This window comes from Thamnophis sirtalis, unplaced genomic scaffold, assembly GCF_051295495.1.
Source record: "Thamnophis sirtalis isolate CommonGarterSnake01/CBP01778 unplaced genomic scaffold, rThaSir2_p1.2 scaffold_4, whole genome shotgun sequence".
Taxonomy (NCBI): Eukaryota; Metazoa; Chordata; class Lepidosauria; order Squamata; family Natricidae; genus Thamnophis; species Thamnophis sirtalis.
The window spans coordinates 28,838,435-28,858,636 of NW_028261384.1; the positions used below are offsets into that span (position 1 = coordinate 28,838,435).

Sequence of the window (20,202 nt, forward strand, 5' to 3'; positions counted from 1 at the left end):
TTTGGACAATGCATTGACTGGGTCAATATACTTTTCACACAATGCTAACAATAATAATACAATTAAATATATAGACCATATTTTTCAGAGTATAAGATGCTCTGGAATATAAGACGCACCTTAGTTTTTGGGGAGGACAATAAGAAGAAAAAAAATTCTGCCTCTGTCTACCAGCATCCATGGTATTCCACTGGCACATGGTAACAAGGTCATCCAATGAATAGGCAAAGCAACTAAGTCAGCCAATGAGGGCTATTTGGACTCTGAAATTTGCCGTGTGAGCAACAAGGAGACAGGAAGGTGAGAACTGAAAGCGAAGCTGCTTGTGTTCTGCTTGTATTTACTGCTACCTTGGAAAACCTGTTTTTGATAATGTATTGTATATTATTATTATTATTTTGAATCCTGCTTCATCAGTTACTTGTGTGTGCTTTCTGTATGTGATTACTGCTGCAAACTCTGACCAGCCAGGTCAGCTTCAGCACTATTACAGCCTAATTCAGCACAGTTGATTGGTGAGTGGATTGGACTGCCAAAATACCCCCAATCAGCTGTTCCAGGCTACACGGATTGCCACAGACCATTGCTGTCTACATGCCTCGCGTTTTTGGCCTCTGGTGGTGGGGGTTACATTTGGTGTATAAGACACACAAAAAATTTTACCCTCTTTTTTTTTAGGGGGGGAGGTGCGTCTTATACTCCAAAAAATATGGTGATACATATATGATACATTTTCCCAATTTGTGCTCATAAAAATTACTCAATATTCCAATATAATTCCTATACTTTAATTTTATATTACCAATATTACCAATTCTTAATAAGTTTGATCAGCCCTGTGATTGTATCTTAAGTCCTCTGAATTTGTAATCTTTAGAAACTATAATTTTAAATATATTTTTACACACTGTTAATAATAATAATACAATTTAGATGTACCTAATAATACTCTTCCATCTTCTAATCTTAATATGCTTATGGTTCTAATACATTATATTATATGTCAATAAGTATATTATTTCCCCCATTTCTACTTCTACTTTTTTCTCTTCATTTTTAGTACAATCACCATATTGTCAGATATTTTATTTCTCTCCATCCTCTCTTAATCTTTTTTGAATTTCATAATTTATTGATGTTTGATAACTATTTTATATTTCTCTCTTTGAATCTTATAGCTCTTCCTTGCATTTTTATACAAAGTAAATATGCTTTCTGCCTTGTCTCTTGTTTTAATTTTGCTGCACTATTTGAGTACCCATCCATGACCCTTTCATTATTTTTGGGACTTTCTTATTTTCCCTCTTTTCCATTTTAAGCTCTTAAAAAGTTCCCTGATTCTTACTATTTATGATTACTATCTCTTCAAATCTTTGTCTTCTTGTAACTTATTTACATTTTTCTCCTCCACCATTCCTTCTAGTTTCTCATCTGTCTTTTGACTATTATGTTCATCTTTCCCCCCCATTTGTTGGAAGTTTTCTACACTCGCCTCTTTATCTTTAAACTGTTCCATAATCTCCTTACGATTCTTTGTCACATTTTCATAAATACTTTTAAGCATCACTAACATTTCTTCATATACTTCTGTTATTCCTGTTGTGACATTTTGTGATAGTTTGGTATATTAAAAATTACTCAATAGACCACTAAAATTTCAGTACCTTAATACCCCAAAACTGCCCCCCAAAAGCCTATCATTAGTACAATTTGGTCAATACCAAAATTATACCTTCAAATCTTCTTAGTTTATGGTCCTTAAAAGCTATAATTTGATAGTTTACACTCTTTATGATTTTCAGTTTGCACCTTCCCAATTGTCCAAATTTTAATGTCTCCCCCCCCCCACATCCCCTTCTATTGCTTTTCTTCTTTTGCCTCTGTCAAGTAATGTTAGTAAACCAAATCCAGCTTGGCCCACCAGGTTTCCTCAAATTTTTCAAATCCATCTTGCAATGAACAGTTTCAGTAAAGTTTTGGTATTTACAGTTCAGTTTGCCTGAAAGATCTTCAAAAAACTCATTAAATATTTCCAAGGTTCCAAATTACCTACTAAGATAGAGTAAAGGTTAAATGGCCTTCCAGATGTTGTTTACTTTCTCTCCTTTCATCACTTTCATTTGTTTCCTACATTGCAGTAATCTTATTCCTCCGGTAGCTGGCTCTCCTGCTCTCAATTCCAGCATTGAACAAAGTGTACAAGTCAAAACAGCTGATTGTCAATCAATCCAGGGGATTAAAGATAGTTTTTAGAAAAGCAGTTTCTCCCAATAATCACTTTTCACAGTATTGTTCAATTTTTCCAGGTTTTCTGTATGAAAAGCATCCTTTAGATATTTCTTTTGCATCTGAGTCTTTAATCTTTAATCTTTCTCTGTAGTCTTTAGTCTTTAATTCTTCTCCATAAATCCAATCGCCACTTTCTTAACGTTTGGAGATTGTTTTTTGAAAATTTTAATTTGGGTTAAATATCTAAGGTAAAAGTGGGAAGTTATCATACCCAGTTTCTCTGCTCTGTCCATGGACCACTCCAGCACAAAATCTTACTGTCCCAGTTGTCCCAGCTTGTGACTGCCATTCAGGGAATCTTTCTTTGGATCAATGAGGAAATTGCGGTTACATCGTGATCGATGAAGCACCTCTCCTTCCTTCACTACCCCTCCAGGGCAGCTTGACAGTGGCCGGCTGCATTTTACGGAGCCTGGCAGAGTTCTGCTATTTTCCAGCCATTCCTGCTGCGACGTCAACTGGAAGTTTCCTTATATTTCTTTTCTTTTATGTGTATTCAATATCTTCCACCCTTCATTTTATACAATCCACCAATATAAATGTTATATCAAGCACATGCACTTCCAAGTTTATAGAGTATGTGGCCATACCTGACTTTGCAGGACTGCGTTTTCTTTGTGGTGCAGCTGTTCAGCAGTATTCACTTCAAAATTATAGAGCCCTTTAGTTTTCTCAAATAGTTTCTTATATTCATACTGAAAAAAGTAAATATATCTTTAAATTTCAAAGTATATTTTGAATTTAGAGCCGGTATATCTTTGTGTACATTAGGGTAGGAACTGCCCTAGAAAGGAAAGAGATGTCTCTTTTTTTGACAAAGAAGGAGTCTGCAGCTGTCAGTTGTTTATATAATGGTTACTTAAAGAACTATTGGGGAAAATCTTGGAGGCAGTTGTGTGAGAATTGTGCCATTGAAAATTGGTGTTTAAATTAGTTTAGTTTACTTTATTGTCATTGCACATGGAACAATGAAATTAAATGCCGTCTTCAGTGTACATTACAATTATAAAAATAAAAACACAAACATTAAACACTTTAAAAACACTTTACATTCTATATAATTGAAATTGAAAACCTGATATTGCGCTATGCAGTAGAATTCAAAATGGTTATTGCCCTGGGATAGAAGCTGTTTTTCAGTCTGTTTGTCCTTATTTTTAATATTCTGTACCACCTGTGAGATGGTAATCGTTAAAAAAAAGTGCTCAGAATGAGATGGATCTTTGAGAATGTTTTGAACTTTCTTAAGGCAATGGGAGCTCTAAAGCTCTTCCAAAAAGGGGAGAGGGCAATCAATGATCCTCTGGGCAATGATGTTTACCCTCTGGAGTGCTGTCCTATCTGCCACTGTGCAATTGGCAAACCATACACAGCTGCAGTAAGAATACTCTCTATGGTGCAGCGGTAGAAAAGCAGCAATTTTTCATTCAGCTGTTCTTTCGTGAGAAGTCTCAGGTAGTATATTCTCTGCTGGGCTCTTTTAACCAGTGCTGCAATGTGAGTGCCCCAGGTCAGGTCCTCTTTTAAGATAACACCCAGAAACTTAAAACTGGCCACTTGCTCCACTCGGTCTCCATTGATAAGCAAGAGCTGGATATCTGATCTATTCCTTCTATAGTCCACTATAAACTCCTTCGTCTTATTTGTGTTAAGGATCAAGCTATTGTCTCCACACCACGAAAGCAACCGTTCTACCTCATCTCGATAGGCAGATTCATCCCCCCCTCAGAGATTAATCCCGCCACACTTGTATCATCTGCAAATTTAATAATAATATTACTAGCGTGAGTGAAAATGCAATCAGGCACATAAAGACTATAGAATAAGGGGATATTGAATACTGATACATTATACTGAATATCAGGTGCGATCCAGGGATTTTATAATAGAAGTTATTGTAGTGTTCTTTCCTATTTGAGACAATACAGCTCCAAAATACCCTTTGACTATTAGACAAGGTAGAAGCCTGAAAAGCCCTTATCAATATGGGAGATTACTTGCAATCCTTCACGACCCAATCAATTAAATATTATTTTATCTCTGTTTTAAAAGTGAAAAAAGTACTTTTACTAGGACGATTCAGAAAGAAGGGAAGAAACTATTTTTTTAAAAGTATATGACTCTTTTGTCACTCAGAAATTTAGTACCTTCATAATGGATATAACAAAAGCGGTGCAGATGTTGATACTTGCTAAGTATTCTAAAGCCCATATCATTCAACAAAATAGAATCAAAATATTACCCCAAATAACTCCATAGTCCATTCTCTACTAAATTGAGAAATTACATTTTGCATGATACAAGACACCTAATTTGGTCTAGTGATTAAGGCAGCAGGCTAGAAAGCAGAGGACTGTGAGTTCAAGTCCCACCTTAGCCATGAAAACCCCCTAGGTGATTTGGGTGAGTCTCTCTCTCTCAGCCCAACCAAACCTCAGAGAGTTATTGTCAGCCTCTGTTTTGGTTACTTGCTTATGGTTGCTTTGCTATGCTTGCTTACTATCGGCTGCCATAGGAACTGGAGGGGGGGCATGGTATTGGGGAAGGGAATAATATTGTACTGGAGGAGTCTTGTTCTCACCATCTTCTGTGCATGCTGGTGGCTGATGTTTGGACTTGGTCAAGGCCAACTGTCTCACATACCAACTTGATGAGGCTGTTTGAAGATGCACCCAACATGACACCTTAGGAAGTTGCAGATTGGACACTGGGTTGTGAAACTGGGGTGAAACGTTTGACATGTATATGTTCCTGCCTTTCTGGATCAGATCTTGCTTTCCTTTTAGCTGCTTTCACTTCATATCTAGTAACAGTAGTTTATTAACATGGAGAAGGTTTTTCTTTCTTGGATATTGAAGGAGATATGCCTGACATTAAGCAAGATCTCCCTTCGCACCCATCCCGGAGTTAAAAGCTTCCATGGAGGGAGCACCCAAATGTCTAATCCCTGTAAGAAGCAGGAGAAGAGAATGGCAAGGGTCACAGCCAGCCAAAAACCAGAAGATGACTGGCAGGCAGCGGAAAGAGAGGATCTCATGATGACCCATGCTTTACACCTTCTTCAGGAGGCTTGGGAACGACGGCACACCCATGTAAGTCTCACTGAAAGGGAGAGTGGATTAGCCGAGCAGGCGGAGGGAGGAACAGAATACCTGGTTAGCCCTGAAACATCCCTGGGAACAGCTCCCAGAGCTGGGCAAGAGGGAGGGGCCACAGCCACAGCAGCAGCAGTTCGAGCTCCCCCAAGGAAGAGGAAAAACCCCAAAGGCACCAAATGCCTCAGATTCCTCCACTTGGAGTGAACTACAGAGGAGATCCCAAAGAACTGGTGGGGGGGGGGGTTACTGCAAGTTTGGGATTACATGCAAGAGTATGGGGAAGTGTTCTCATTGGAAGTTGCCAAAGTAAGAAGTGTTATTAAGGCTTTGGGAAGCAAAACGGCTACCTGGATGTTAGCCTTGCGTAATGATGATTCCCCCCAGCTGAGGGATTACAAGGAGTTTATGACTGCCCTGAGGAAACGTTTTAATGACCCCCTCTTAAATCAAAAGGCGAAAAGCAGGATGAAACCCTTAACCCGGGAGGAGAGGCCTGAGGTTGAATACACACAGGAGTTTTATGAGCTGTTTGTGCATATGCTGACCCCGGCTGGTGGGGAGGAACCTGGCTGGCAGCTAGGGAGACACTGTGAAACTGCCCTGGAAGGCGTGGAAGGCACTGATGTCCTTCCTCCAGGCCAGGAGGAGAAGAAACCTCCTCTTCCATGGGAGAAAGTGAAAATGATTCAGATGATGACGACTCGGTGAGTCCCCGATCCCAGTAGAATTAAAAGTGCCATCAACTGGAGTCTAGGGGAAGATGTTGGCCCTTTTAGACTCTGGATGCACCCAATGTGTAATCAGCCCGGATGTGGTAGAGAAAATGGATTTGAGGACTTTGAAAGTGCCCATTGCCTTTTGCCAGTTGGATGGGTCAATTGCTGGGGGTGCCCCTGCCAATTTTGTAACTGAACCAATAGAAATGTGGATGGGGGATCACCAAGAAACCTTGAGTTTCATTGTGGCACCTGGGATGGATCGGCCCTCATACTGGTATTACTGTGGCTACGGAAATGGAACACTTCCATGAACTGGAGGAAAGGGTGGTTGAGCCTTCGTTCCGCAAAAAAACCTGAGGGGAAGGGGGGGACGTCCCACATAGCCAATGCCAAAACGAACCTAGCTGCCACAGTGCAGGAAAAGATTAAAGGAGAAGAGAAAATCCCCAAAGAATATTGGGACATCAAGGAGGTTTTCAGTGAAAAGGGTTCCGACAAACTACCCCCCCCCCACCGCGGCACTGATTTGCAGCATTGAAATCATCCCAGGGGAGAAACTCCCTAAGCCCCAGATATACTCAATGACCCCATGTGAAATGGAGGAATTATGAAAGTTCATTGACAAAAACTTAAAAAGTGGTTCCATACAACCAGCTAGGCCACATGTGGCCGCACCTGTATTGTTCAGAGAAAAGAAAGATGGCTCCTTTCGTTTATGTGTGAAACCTTAATGGAATTTGCATGGAAAATGCATACCCCCTGCCACTCATGAAGGATATGTTAGCCCACTTGGGGAAAGGGGAAGATTTTAACAAAGCTGGACCTAAGGGAGGCCTACTGCAGAGTCAGAATCAAAGAAGGGGATGAGTGGAAAACTGTTTTCAACTGCCCTTTGGGGTGCTTCCAGTTCAGGGTACTCCCGTTTGGTCTGCAGGGGGTGTCAGCAGTTTTCATGCAAGTAATAAATGAAATTTTGCATGAACACTTGGACAAGGGAGTCTATCTCGATAACATCCTTATCTACATGGAATATCAAAGTTATATCTAAAGACCCAACACTGTTCAATTAACGGGAACATTGATTGACTCATGTTTCCTGTATTGAATCAACATTTCAAGTCCAGCATCTCCGAAGACAACGTCAACTCCTCTTAAGACAATAGACAAGTTTGCTTTAAACTGCTTTAAATTTAGGAGAAATCAAAGTGGAAATTGTGGTGTGAAAACGCCACCAGGTGTTTATTAAAGGTAGCTTCTCAACCAGCACTTACAATGGCCTTCCCCAAACTGGGTACTCCCTCAAAATGTGGATTCCAACTCCCAGAATTCTTACAAATGGCATGCTAACAATATTATTGCATCTAACCTGACACTTCTGGAAAATGTCCTTATTAAAAGTTTACAATATTCCATCATTGACAAAATGTTAGAAAAAACCATGTATTGTTCAGAGGTCACAAAAACGGTCTTAACAGCTGGTTCTGACATCCAGCTACAGAAATAAAAATCCAGTAAATAGATGTATTTCTTGTGAGGAAGAAATATCTTGAAATATTAACTCTTGGAAATTTAGTCATGCTGACATTTATCAATATAACTACAAGAATTTCAACTTACGTTACTATGGATCTTGCTGGAATTCAATGCATGCTCTAATTGTAATAGGTTTGGAAATGTAGATATTGGTTTATGAAGATTGTCCAGACTTTCTTTTTTATATTTTACCTTTAAGAAGGAAAAAGTTTGTTTGGTGAAAGTACCAAAATGCAGAGAAGAAATAAGATATTTCCAATTTCCTTGCCAAAAAATAAATAAATCAGAATGTATTTATTTCATATTTATAGTGGCCATTAGGTGGCACTCATTTACTGTAGAGCACCAAAATGTAATCAGAAAACATTCCATCTAAGAGAAAATTAAAACTTTTAACATGGACTAGACTTTTTCAATTAAAAGTTAAGGAAATTATTCTAGGAAATTTAAATGCACACTTACAATATTCAGTTCAAGAAATGTAGTGAAATGTTCCCCCCCTGCAAAAAATCCACTTACATCACTTGCCAATGCAGAAGCCAGTTGAGCTTGTTTGAAAAAAGCACTTTCCAGAGGATTGAAGCAATTATTCTTCATTTCTTTAACACACTGCTCTTTATATTTAGCCTAAGAAATAAATATATCACTATAAATAATACATTTATGAAGAATTCATATATTTATTATTATTTATTTAGATTATTTTAGCATACCAAAAGAGAAAAAAGCATACCAAAAGGAAAAATGAGTTGTGTTAAACTTTGACAGAATAATATTGATCAATCTTTTGATTATATCACTAAAAAGCTTGTTCTACTGTACGAATGAAGGGGACATCTGGGGTGACAGATAAAAGAACAATATTCCCAAATATTGTTCATGATAAATAGGTATTTCTTCATACAATGATAAATTTCAAATTTATACTATATAATTCAAACTATTTTCACATATTTAAGCCACATTATTCTTCCTAAAACAAACATGGGTATATTTAAATGTCACCTCCATTATTTTTTTACTTTAAGCACAAAGACATTCACGATGAACCACTTTTATATGTTGGTCCAAGGTGTCCATGAAAGAAACTGTTGTTGAATCAGAAACACATTTCAGTGCTGATAATAATTTGCGAAGTTCAGAAGGTGCTAAAGTGAAATCAAATAATGTTTTAATTGAATGTATTGCTGCTGTTGCAGTGATTTAGATTGTTTAAAAACTTGATGGGCAATAAGCTGATTAAATGTTTATATCCTATTAACCCATGAATTATCTGCAATTTTCAAATTGCGACTATCCCCAAATGTAGGTTTGTCAGATGAATAAGGATCAAAATTATATTTTTCTCCTAATATCTACTAAAGATACTGTTAATCCTTCATTAAAAAGATACCCAGCTCCTGCCAAGATATCAAAAGATCCTGTAGTGTGTTCCCAGTGGCTTCTCCTGATTCCATACAAAAACAGGTAAAAATGCATGCTGCATAAAAGTTAGAAAAGTAAATTTCCTGATCACTATACGGCAATATAATAAAAAGGTAACTAAGAAGGTAAAAACATATCTAAATCCTAAGAATGCCCAATCAAATGTAGAATACAATGTTCTGAAATTGATATCTATCCAAAAACATCAGATATGAGATCATCTACTGAGATCATCTACTTTCTATAAATAATCTAAACAAATTACTCTTAGGAACACTGACACAGTAATAATATTCTGAATCAAGTGTGACCCTAGTTCTATTATACTGACCCAAAAATGTATAAACCAATCCTGTTAGAGATTTCTGAATATTTATCTCAATTCAGTGACTCTGAAGTCCTGTTTTTTTATAATTCACTGCAGTATTAATAAGCTACTCTGCTGTAATAATTATACTGAAGAACAATTAATTCTACACTGATTTAGCATAAGATGGAAATTAATATATTTTAAAGCATTATTAACAAAGAACAAAGTGGTGAAGTAATAATGGAATTTTCTGAATAACACCTTATTACTCAAGCTGTAAAAAGAAATGGAAAATACAAGTTAACTACATTCAACTATTCTGTGATAGTAAATTATATTTTAATTATTTAACTTGCATATGATCATACAAAAGATCTTCACTTTTTCCTAATTAACTATTTTCTTTTCTAAAAAGTTAATTGTTCCTACTTCAATCTAATTTCTCCAACATTGTCTTCCATAACCTGATGGTTTCTAGATACAACTTTTGTTCTTGTATTCCAGAGCCACAAACCACGCTGCCCGAGAATTATGGTTTAGAAGTTAATATACTTGGAAAGCACCAGCTAGAAAGTCTGCTATTACTTGTTTAATTGCCAATCTATAAGATAAGAACTAAGCTAACTTCTTGCTAACTGTCCTAAAGATACTCTATATCAGTGGTGGGTTTCAAAAAAATTTCGAACCTACTCTGTGGGTGTGGCCTCCTTTGTGGGAGTGGCTTGCTGGCCATGTGACCTGGTGGGAGTGGCTTGCCAGCCATGTGTTTTCTTTCTCTTTCTCTCTCTCTCCTTCCTTTTGTCTCTCTGTCCTTTTTCCTTTTTTACTTTCATCTCTCTCTCACTTTTTCTTTTTTTTCTTTCTTTCTTTCTCTCTTCCTTTCTTTCTCTTTCTCTCTCTCTCTCTCTCTGTGAGTGTGTGTGTGTGTGTGTGTGTGTGTGTGTGTGTGTGTGTGTGTGTGTGTCAGTGGTGGGTTTCAAATTTTTTTGGAACCTCTTCTGTAGGTGTGGCCTGCTTTCTGGGTCCACTGGTGGAACCTCTTCTAACTGGTTCGGTAGATTTTACGAACCGGTTCTACTGAACTGGTGCGAACTGGTAGGAACCCACCTCTGCTCTATATACTACAGGATATAATCAGTTTGTCACTATACTAAATTTGGGCCTAGATTTCTGACTGTTCAAGATTAACTAAGAAATAGTAAGTAGGCATGATATTTAAACAATCAAACCTCTTATAATTAAAAATGTAGCCACTTTTAATTATATTCATTTCAACACTCCCCAAACATGCTGCTTCCTCTCTGATAAAAAATTTTTCTAGAGATCTACAGAATTAAGTCAATTACAAGCAACCTGATATCCCTGAGATGTTTTGACTTAATGACTTTACTTTGTCTTTCCAGAAAACCATCTTGCATTTATCTATAAAATATTATTTTATGTCAATTTTCTGATATGAAGAAACCTTCATATCAAATTTAGTATTGGGTGTTATATAACATAATACAAAGACAAGTCATTCTTTTTTAGGTTAATGGCCATATTCAGCTGCAGTATGTGTTTTCATTTCTACTGAAATTATTCCTTGTTTTCAATACAATGTTGAAAAAATATTTGCAATAACAGAATTTAGCACTGTTAAGCACAACCACATACTATGTGGAGCACATCAAAATATTATAATCTGATCACCAGCTGTAATAAAATTGAGATTTATTATCTGTTAGTGAGCTGCTGCTATTGTTTCTCAGTAGTGTCAGTTAAATGCATTTTTTTCACAACACAATTTTAAAAAGTTACTGAAGCATAATTTTTGTAAAAAAAAATTACAATTTAAAAAGAAAACATTGATTATATTCTTGGGAGAAATATATTTCTGCTGAATGTAAAATACATCAAAACCTTACTTGACTTAACAACTTGGATACTTTCTGAACATGATTAAAGTCTAGCCTTCCGAGTACAGTTGGATCTTTGCTCATTTCTTGTTTTCCTTTTGAATATTCAGCCTTCAAAACAAAAAGTAGATATATTAATACTAATCAACATTTAACTGGGCTTGGAAAAGACAAAACAGGATTTACTCACAGAATTCTATATGAATAATAAAAGGGAGACAAGAAAAAACAAAAAAAATCTTGTTTAATAATAGCAACAAAATAAATCTCTCCTCAAATGCTAACCATTTGTCACCTTCTATTTTTTACATGTAATTTATGTATTGAAAAATAGTGTTGCTTAGAAAAATCTTTATTGAATACTTTCTTATCAATTCTAATTCAATCTGATAAAAATAAGAATTTGCTTTTGAAATTTCTTTCAGAGTTAATGAAATAGTGAAATCCTCATGCAGGACACCCCTTCTGTTTTGTCATGAAAAGTTATGAAAAGATCTAACACTGGATGTGAATGACCTTTAACTATATAATTCCCTCTCCACTAGACTGTTGACTCTTTGGAGAATGTAATATCAAAAACAAGCTATGTGAAAGATGTTCTTCTGTGGAGCTTTTTCAGAATGAGAATTGTCTACTTAGATCTACAGTCGATCTCACCCCATTCCTAAGAAGTCTTTAAGGGGTGTGCATTAGAGCACCATCATGCTACTGTCCCTATCCTAATATTCCCTTGTATTCATATTCATTTCATTTCATAATCATGTTTATGCTTATATCTGTTATCTAATTCAAGTTTGACAAAATAAATATTTTTTTTTAAAAAAATAGCAGATAATCAAGGAAACTGTTATAAAGGAAAGATAAAACAGCAACACCAGTGGCACTTTTAAGAATAAAATTAGTTCAGAAACACCACCAATAGAAATTAGAAAAGAGATCCTCAAATTTAAAAATAAAGTAGGATATAAAGAAATATCTTTTGTGGAAGAAAAACATTTCTAATAAATTGCACTACAAATTCTAGTACAGTATTAAAAGCACAAACAGGATCTGGCAGAATTAATGACTATCCGATATAGCAGTAGACTTAGCAATAGCAGTAGACTTATATACCGCTTCATAGGCCTTTCAGGCCTCTCTAAGCGGTTTACAGAGAGTCAGCATATTGCCCCCAACAATCTGGGTTCTCATTTTACCCACCTCGGAAGGATGGAAGGCTGAGTCAACCCTGAGCCGGTGAGATTTGAACCGCTGACCTGCTGATCTAGCAGTAGCCTGCAGTGCTGCATTTAACCACTGCGCCACCTTGGCTCTTATACTATGTTAATCGGTTGTATATTTATATAAACATATATCCTTAAAACCTAAGATAGATTGAGTCAATGAATGAAACTGTAAGAAAATTTAGGAAATTATTAACATATTTTGAATGGTCAATTAAACAAATATATTAAAGGAGAAATATTCAGTGTTTTGTATTAATAAATGTTTTCTTGTCAGACATAAAACTGTAAAACATTATAGAAATATTGGAAGTTTACTATTTTAAAGGTACTATCAAGAAAGAAAGATATTTTAGAACAAATACTTAAGAGTGTCTAAAATAGAATACATTACTGACATTAGTTCACTTTCACATCATATAGCAGTAGACTTATATACCGCTTCATAGGGCTTTCAGCCCTCTCTAAGCGGTTTACAGAGAGTCAGCATATTGCCCCCAACAATCTGGGTCCTCATTTTACCCACCTCGGAAGGATGGAAGGCTGAGTCAACCCTGAGCCGGTGGGATTTGAACCGCTGAACTGCTGATCTAGCAGTAGCTTGCAGTGCTGCATTTAACTACTGCGCCACCTTGGCTCCTCATTATCATCATTAATCCATCATTATCATCATTAATCCAAATGCAAGCTTAAAGTTTCAGTTACTAAGTACAATTACCATAGTTAATCTATACCAAAATGCAAATGTGATAACTGTGTCTTTTCAAAAAAATTATAAGAAATGTCATACATTGCTTATTATCTTTGTTAGCTTTGTTGCCATCATTATATCTGGTCTATTGGAAATTTCAGTAAATTTGTGAATATCCTGGAGATGTTTTTTATATGAAACCTGTAAAATAAAATATTATGAATGTCTTGTGATAGTGAGCTCTACATAAATAAACATAATACAACATAATAAACAAAATAATATACTAGGATAAAATGTTTATTAACATTATTATATTATGCAATGATAGGATAAATAAATGATATATATATATAGTAAAATAATACATCTATTTTTTTAAAAAAGATGAAAATGCTGTATATTAAATTAGAATGCATTGTTGTTTGAGATGATAGAAAATATCATTTTATGATAATTCTAAAACAGCTAAATTGACTTAGCTTCATGTTTCTAGGCATACTTCAAGGTGGGAGTGCTATCTTAATGCTGTGCATGTGTTGCACGTAAGAATTTTAAAATATTTCTTTTTCACGCCTCTTCACTCTGTAATAGCTTAGTATGAGAACAAGATTCAAGAATTACCTGCCACTTCATTATCACCGCCATTTCAGCACTAGAAAAAGATGGATACTTTTCTGTCAAATGAAAACAACCAGACCCATATGTGTGGAGTTCAAGCTAAATAGTTTGTTCCATCTATAGTACAAGAATCTCCCCAGTCTCCCTTGGCACAATTAAATAAGGTTCCAATGAATTCAGTTCTGGCCCTTTTACAGTTACACAGTGACTCTAGACTAAGTCATCCTCCTTCATCCTCCCTTCTACTAGGCTGGATGCTTCCCAACATTTTCAGTAAAAAACAGATTCTCTTTTTATTTAGCGTCTATTTCTGTTAGTTTTATTTAATTAATTTGATAACCATGCTGCATGTATTTCCTTTATTTTGTTTTGTTTTAATCTGCACTCACACATAGAAACAACTGTGTTATTAGATGCAAAGAAGCTACTTCAACAAGTATATTACCTATCTCTAAACTATATTAATTTGTTTTAGGACTCTGTATATTTTAATAAATGATTTTGAAGACGTTGTTTAGATTTCATGCAACTACCAGGACAGAAATTCTTTGCTAATCATTCTACTTCTGCAAAGTTCTGGACAAAATGCAGCTACTTTAATGAACTAACTCAGCACAAAATTAAATATTAACAGGAGTCATCCCCTATTCCCACGACATTTCGGTATCGGCTGCAAATAAGGTGCAACTTTTAAAATGCGTACGAACAGTTTTGGCTCGAATTAGAGACAAAGGCCTCTGTCTCAAAAAAGAGAAATACCAAATGAATGTGCCAAGGGTTGGATTCCTATGGTACCTGATTGATGGTTCTAGGATTCACCCAACTACCCAAAAAATTTAAGCTGTTCAGGATGCCCCCACACCTCGCAATCAAACCGAGCTGCAGGTGTCCCTTGGGCACCTTAATTTCTACAGCGTCTTTCTCAGACAGAGAGCCACCATTGCTGAGCCCTTACACCATCTCCTGGCTAAGAACATGAAGTGGTCCTGGAGCAGAGCTGAGGCTGCCACATTTGCCAGGGTAAAACAACTCCTGTTGGCACTCCTTACTAGTCCAATACAGCCAGACCCTGCCGTTAGTGCTGACCTGCAACGCTTCCCCCTTCGGCATTGGCGCTGTCCTCAGCCACTGCATGCAGAACTGAAGCCCCTATTGCATTTTACTCCAAGACCTTGTCTGCCGCTGAGCAGAACTACAACCAGCTGGACTATGAGGCATTGGCTGCAGTGGCTGGAGTAAAGAGGTTCCATGAATACCTTTACGGCCAGGACTTCGAACTGGTTACTGAGCACAAGCCATTGTTGAGCTTACTGGCTGGGGACCGACCTACCCCAGTGTCATTATCACCTCGCATGACCAGGTGGACCATCCTCCTAGCTGCCTACTCCTACCGCCTCATCCACCGACCTGGATCCACCTTGGGGCATGCTGACGCTTTAAGCTGCTGCCCATTGCCAGAACTTCTCGCTGACCCTACCCCCGAGACACCAGTCCTTCTCATTGACTGCATTGAGACTGCGTCTGTCTCATCCAGAGACATTGCCCGTCACTCTGCAAAGGACTCTACCATCAAGCAAATTTTGAACTGGGTGTAGAGGGGGTGGCCCAAGGGGCCTGTTGGGGCTGATTTCAAAATGTATTTTGCCAAACACTATGAGTGATCAGTTGTTAATGACTGCTTACTGTTGTGAGAGCGGGTAGTTGTTCCACCCAAACTGCGCATTGCAGTATTAGAGGTGTTACACGTAGGGCAGAATGAAGTCTTTGGCTAGGAGTTACATATGGTGGCCTAACATGGACAGGGAGGTTGAAGAGTGGGTGGCTACCTGCACACTGTGCCAAGAGTCCAGACCAGCTCCCCCAGAGGCGCCCACTAAGGAGTGGGAGCGACCTCAAGCACCATGGTCTAGGTGCACATTGACTTTGATGGCCCAGTTCATGGCCAGACATTTCTCGTAGTTGTGGATCCCTACTTGAAATGGTTAGAGCTAGTCCTGATGACCTCCACTATGGCAGAAGCGGTCATCAAGGTGCTACGGAGACTTTTGTCCATGCACAGTCTGCCCGATGTCTTGGTCTCTGACAATTCACAGCCATGCAATTTGAGACCTTCCTAGTAGCTCAGGGAATCAGGCATGCTGTGGTCGCACCATTCCATCCGGCCTCCAATGGTCAGGCAGAGAGAATGGTGAGATCTGCAAAAGGGGCCCTCTCTAGGACGGACCCAGGAGATTGGCAAACACGGGTTGATCACTATTTGCTAATTCAGCACATCACGCCCAGTGCCACTATAGGGAGAAGCCCCTTCAAGCTTCTCATGGGTCGTGGCTAAGGTCCCACTTAGACTAGCTACACCCCGATTATTCTGCCTCATCGCCCCCAGACTCCACAAGCAAGATTTGGACATTTAGCGTAGGGGATTTGGTATACGCCCACAACTGCGCCGGGGAAACTCTGTGAATTTCTGCCACAGTGATAGGCATCACCGGGCTTCGCTCTTACCTCTTAGAGCTCGAGGACGGTAGGAATTGGAGGAGGCATATTGACCAACTCCGTGGCTGCCTCTCCAACTCCACGCTTAGACAACCAGAGGTAACTCCTGCACAAGTTAGCCAAAGCCCTACCCAAATGGAGCAAACACTCACTCCTTCCATGGCCAGCTCAAGGCCGAGGGTACTGGGAAACTTATTTGGTTTTGTTGCAGGGCCGCAGCGAGCTCCGAGCAAACCGGTTCTAGAAGCTCCAGCCGCAGTCTGTGAAAGGTTCCAGGAGCTTCCACCAAGCAAACAGGTCCGTCTGACCTGTCCAAGGAAACCCCTCCTACTTAACTGCGCAGGTCAGGCAGAGCGACCCAAAAGCCCACCTATCTGCATGACTACGTTACAAGTAGGATTGTTCCAACCAAGAGGGGAGGGGTGTTAGATATTAGTTCTAACTACAGTGGTTTCCACCAAGGTCCTCTGTTCCGGCGGGAACAGAGGTTTAATCCTATTGGTCGAAGGGTCTGACAGCTCCCTATAAAAGAGCTGCTGTCAGACTCAACCTTCGCTGGATTGTTCTCACTTGTTGTACTCAATAAAGAGCTGTTGTTACCGTTAAGCCTGTGTGCCTATCCATTACCCAATCTAACACTTACAGATTGATAAATTGATAAGTGTCAATCTTATGGTAAAATCTGCAGCAAATATTTATCTAATGGTTCACCCATGACAGATTACTATTTATCTGTAATCTAAATAAAATAGTAACAGGTTACTTTTATTTATTATAAATTACTATTCAGTAATTGAAATAAGGTAGTGTGGTCAATTTCATAGAGACAAGAGGGTGGAAAATTCATACAATTGTTATTTCATCAGCTTTAATACACAAGCTAGTTCAATATTCTACCTGTGAATTATTAGTCTTCCGGCACATGAGTGAAGATATATTTACAGTATATTGGAGAGAGATGTATTTTTTTTAAAATATCTTCCATAGTTTGTACTTTGCTATACCTCATTGAAAACACGGAGAACATGGAACAAAATAAAGATTGACAAATAATATGACTTTTCCAGTCACTCAGTAAATATCACAAGGTTCAGTCAGAACAACAACATGCTGTTACTAAATATTTTGGCCCACTGTGAAAAGTGCCATCTTCTTATTCACTTAAAACATGGTACAAAAATGTTTGCATATTGTATGGAAGAAACTGCCAAGAAATAAAAGAAATGTATCTTGTTAAGCAATCAACTCATACTCTTTGTTAATATCATGTTGTGCATTTTCATTGCTTGCTATGAGTTGCAATTCATGGCATGACTAAAACTAGGCTCTAAAAATACATGCACTGATCCATCCATTCGGTGTGAAGGTAATGCAGCTTCAGAATCACCATCAGCAATTCTGGTTCCATGGCCTAATTGTCCGGTAAGTAATTCTCTGGAAGTCACTTCCAGTAGGGCCGTTTTTTGCCCTCCGGAGGCTTTAAGGAAGCCTCCTGAAGCCTCTGGAGGGCGAAAAACAGCCCTACAGGCAAACCAGAAGTCTGTTTCTGAACTTCCAGTTTATCTGTAGGGCCAGTTTTTGCATTCCGGAGGTTTCAGGGAAGCCTCCTGAAGCCTCTGGAGGGCCTGCGGGGGAGCAGGGAAGGCTGTTTTCACCCTCCCCAGGCTCTTAGAAAGCCTCTGGAGTCTGGGGATGATGAAATTACACACCAAAAGTGGGGGGAGGGTGGGGTTGCACCTGCATGCATGGGGGGTCTCATGTGCACAGGGAGTCACACACATAGCATTATGGGTGTGGGCACACCCACACACAACCCCCCCCCCTGCACTCCCACCACTTTTGGCACACAATGGGAAAAAGGTTATTGACATAGATAGCAATAGCAATAGCAGTAGACTTATATACCGCTTCATAGGCCTTTCAGGCCTCTCTAAGCGGTTTACAGAGAGTCAGCATATTGCCCCCAACAATCTGGGTCCTCATTTTACCCACCTCGGAAGGATGGAAGGCTGAGTCAACCCTGAGCCGGTGAGATTTGAACCGCTGACCTGCTGATCTAGCAGTAGCCTGCAGTGCTGCATTTAACCACTGCGCCACCTTGGCTCTTGATTATATGGAAGCAGAGATACCAGGTATTCAAGATATCGTAGCTTTAGAAAAGGTCAAAGAATACAAGATGTTATTGCTGATGTAGCCTGGATAACCGAAAAAGCCAAAGACAAGTCACTATATATTTCACTGTTTATGGAAAGGCTTTGATTATGCAGACCATGTTGGGTTATGGAACATGCTTAGAAATATGAAGATCTCAGAACAACTTATTGTCCTTTGGAGAAACTTCTATATAGCCAAATCACAGATACAACATGATGAAATAGACTAGTTCTAAGTTGGCAAAGCAGAGAGGCAAATTGCATACTCTTCCCTTATTTATTGAACATAGATGCTAAGTATTTATATTAAACAAAACTGGATCAGAAGATGAACTTAAAACTGGAGAAACATCAATAACCTTATTTTGCTGGTGACATCCCTTTGATAACTGAAAATGCAAAAGATTTGCAAGATCTAGTAAAAAAAAGTCAAGATGCACAGTGAAAAAAATGGAACTAACTTTAAATAGAAAGAGATACAATAACCAGTCTTAGAACTTACAATGAAGATATTGAAGAAATGGATAGTTTTTACCTTTTAGGATTAGCCATCAACAGGCAGGCAGTAATTACGCTGTAGACTAACACTCCATGGTCACAAAGACCTTGGAAAAGATACTCAGTTGTGTCATGTATCTGTACCTAAGAACTAAGCAGGCAATGATAGTCCTAATGACTCTCTATGGAAGTGAAATTTGAAATATGATGAAGCAAGATAGAAAGAGTTTTTAAATTTGAGGTTGGAGAAGATTCTAAGAATAATGTGGACACTCAAAAAATGGATCATTAAAGAAATCAATTGAGAGTTTTCTTTTGGGGCATAAATGACCATTCCCATATTACTCTGCTTCAGACATATTATGTGAGCACCCAGCTCTCTGGAGGCTTCAATGATGGGAAAGCTGAAAGGAAAGAGACGAAAAGGATGACTAGCAGCAAGATGATGACTGCACTAAATTATAGTGGCAATGGGTGCAGCCTTGAAAAACATCAAGGCCCAGATTATGGACAGATCATCATTAAGAAAATCTATATAAACATTAGACAATAACAATAATCAGTTGATCACATAGATAATAGAGACTCTCCCTGGACACTCTCCCTAATTTCTTCTGAAGGCACTATTTCAAATAAGTAAAGAAAGGTCCTATTTAATGCTTTTCTGCCCAGGTTTCCTCTTTTATCCCCTTGATTAGAGTTGCATATCAATGAAGAAAGAAGGAAGGAGGTGTTGCAGGGGTGAGTTGTAATCGGCGTTACTGCCAGTTTGGCGCACAAAAGACTTTGCTCCACATGCATGCGCATTTACACCTTAAAAAGTCTGCATATGCGCAGAACGTTAGAAAAGGGGGGGGAATACATTTCGTCAATGGAGATTGTTCTGCACATGTGCAGAAGCAAAAATCAAGATGGTGCCGCCAACAATAGAACTGGTTCGGGTGCGTTGGCAGCCGAGTTACTACATACTCAGCCGAACCAATAGGAACCCACCTCTCGTGCGTTGAATTCTTAAGCCTCAAGTTTTTTTGCATGGGTTCTTTTAATAAGATCACAGCTAAACTAAGGGAAGCTTTGTTCAATAAGGTTCCTCTAAAGTTAGGCAACTTTCATTCTAGCTTATTTTAAGTATTAGTACTACTTCTTCATATCCTTCTGTAGGTATTTCTCTAATTTACTTCCTCTTCCAGCTCTATCTTTTTCTCACTTTTCCCTTTTCTATTTTCTTTTCCATTATTTTCTCCTGCCTTT

General features: G+C 38.3%; 1 protein-coding gene across 7 annotated transcripts in view; it reads right to left on the reverse strand.

Moving 5' to 3' along the window:
- The window catches only part of NEBL (nebulette), a 157,644-nt gene that overhangs the window by 32,144 nt on the left and 105,298 nt on the right, over nt 1-20,202 (reverse strand). For 4 of the 7 annotated variants that reach the window (XM_087712675.1, XM_087712678.1, XM_087712676.1 and 1 more), the window contains 5 exons: nt 13,286-13,387; nt 11,282-11,383; nt 8,159-8,266; nt 7,724-7,831; nt 2,880-2,984 (listed from right to left, as the gene is read on the reverse strand). The exons of 2 other annotated variants lie outside the window; for them this stretch is intronic. In XM_087712675.1, coding sequence (XP_087568801.1) covers nt 2,880-2,984; nt 7,724-7,831; nt 8,159-8,266; nt 11,282-11,383; nt 13,286-13,387 — 525 coding nt within the window. The remainder of the gene's footprint in view (nt 1-2,879; nt 2,985-7,723; nt 7,832-8,158; nt 8,267-11,281; nt 11,384-13,285; nt 13,388-20,202) is intronic. One more of the 7 variants, XM_087712677.1, reaches the window with a different exon arrangement.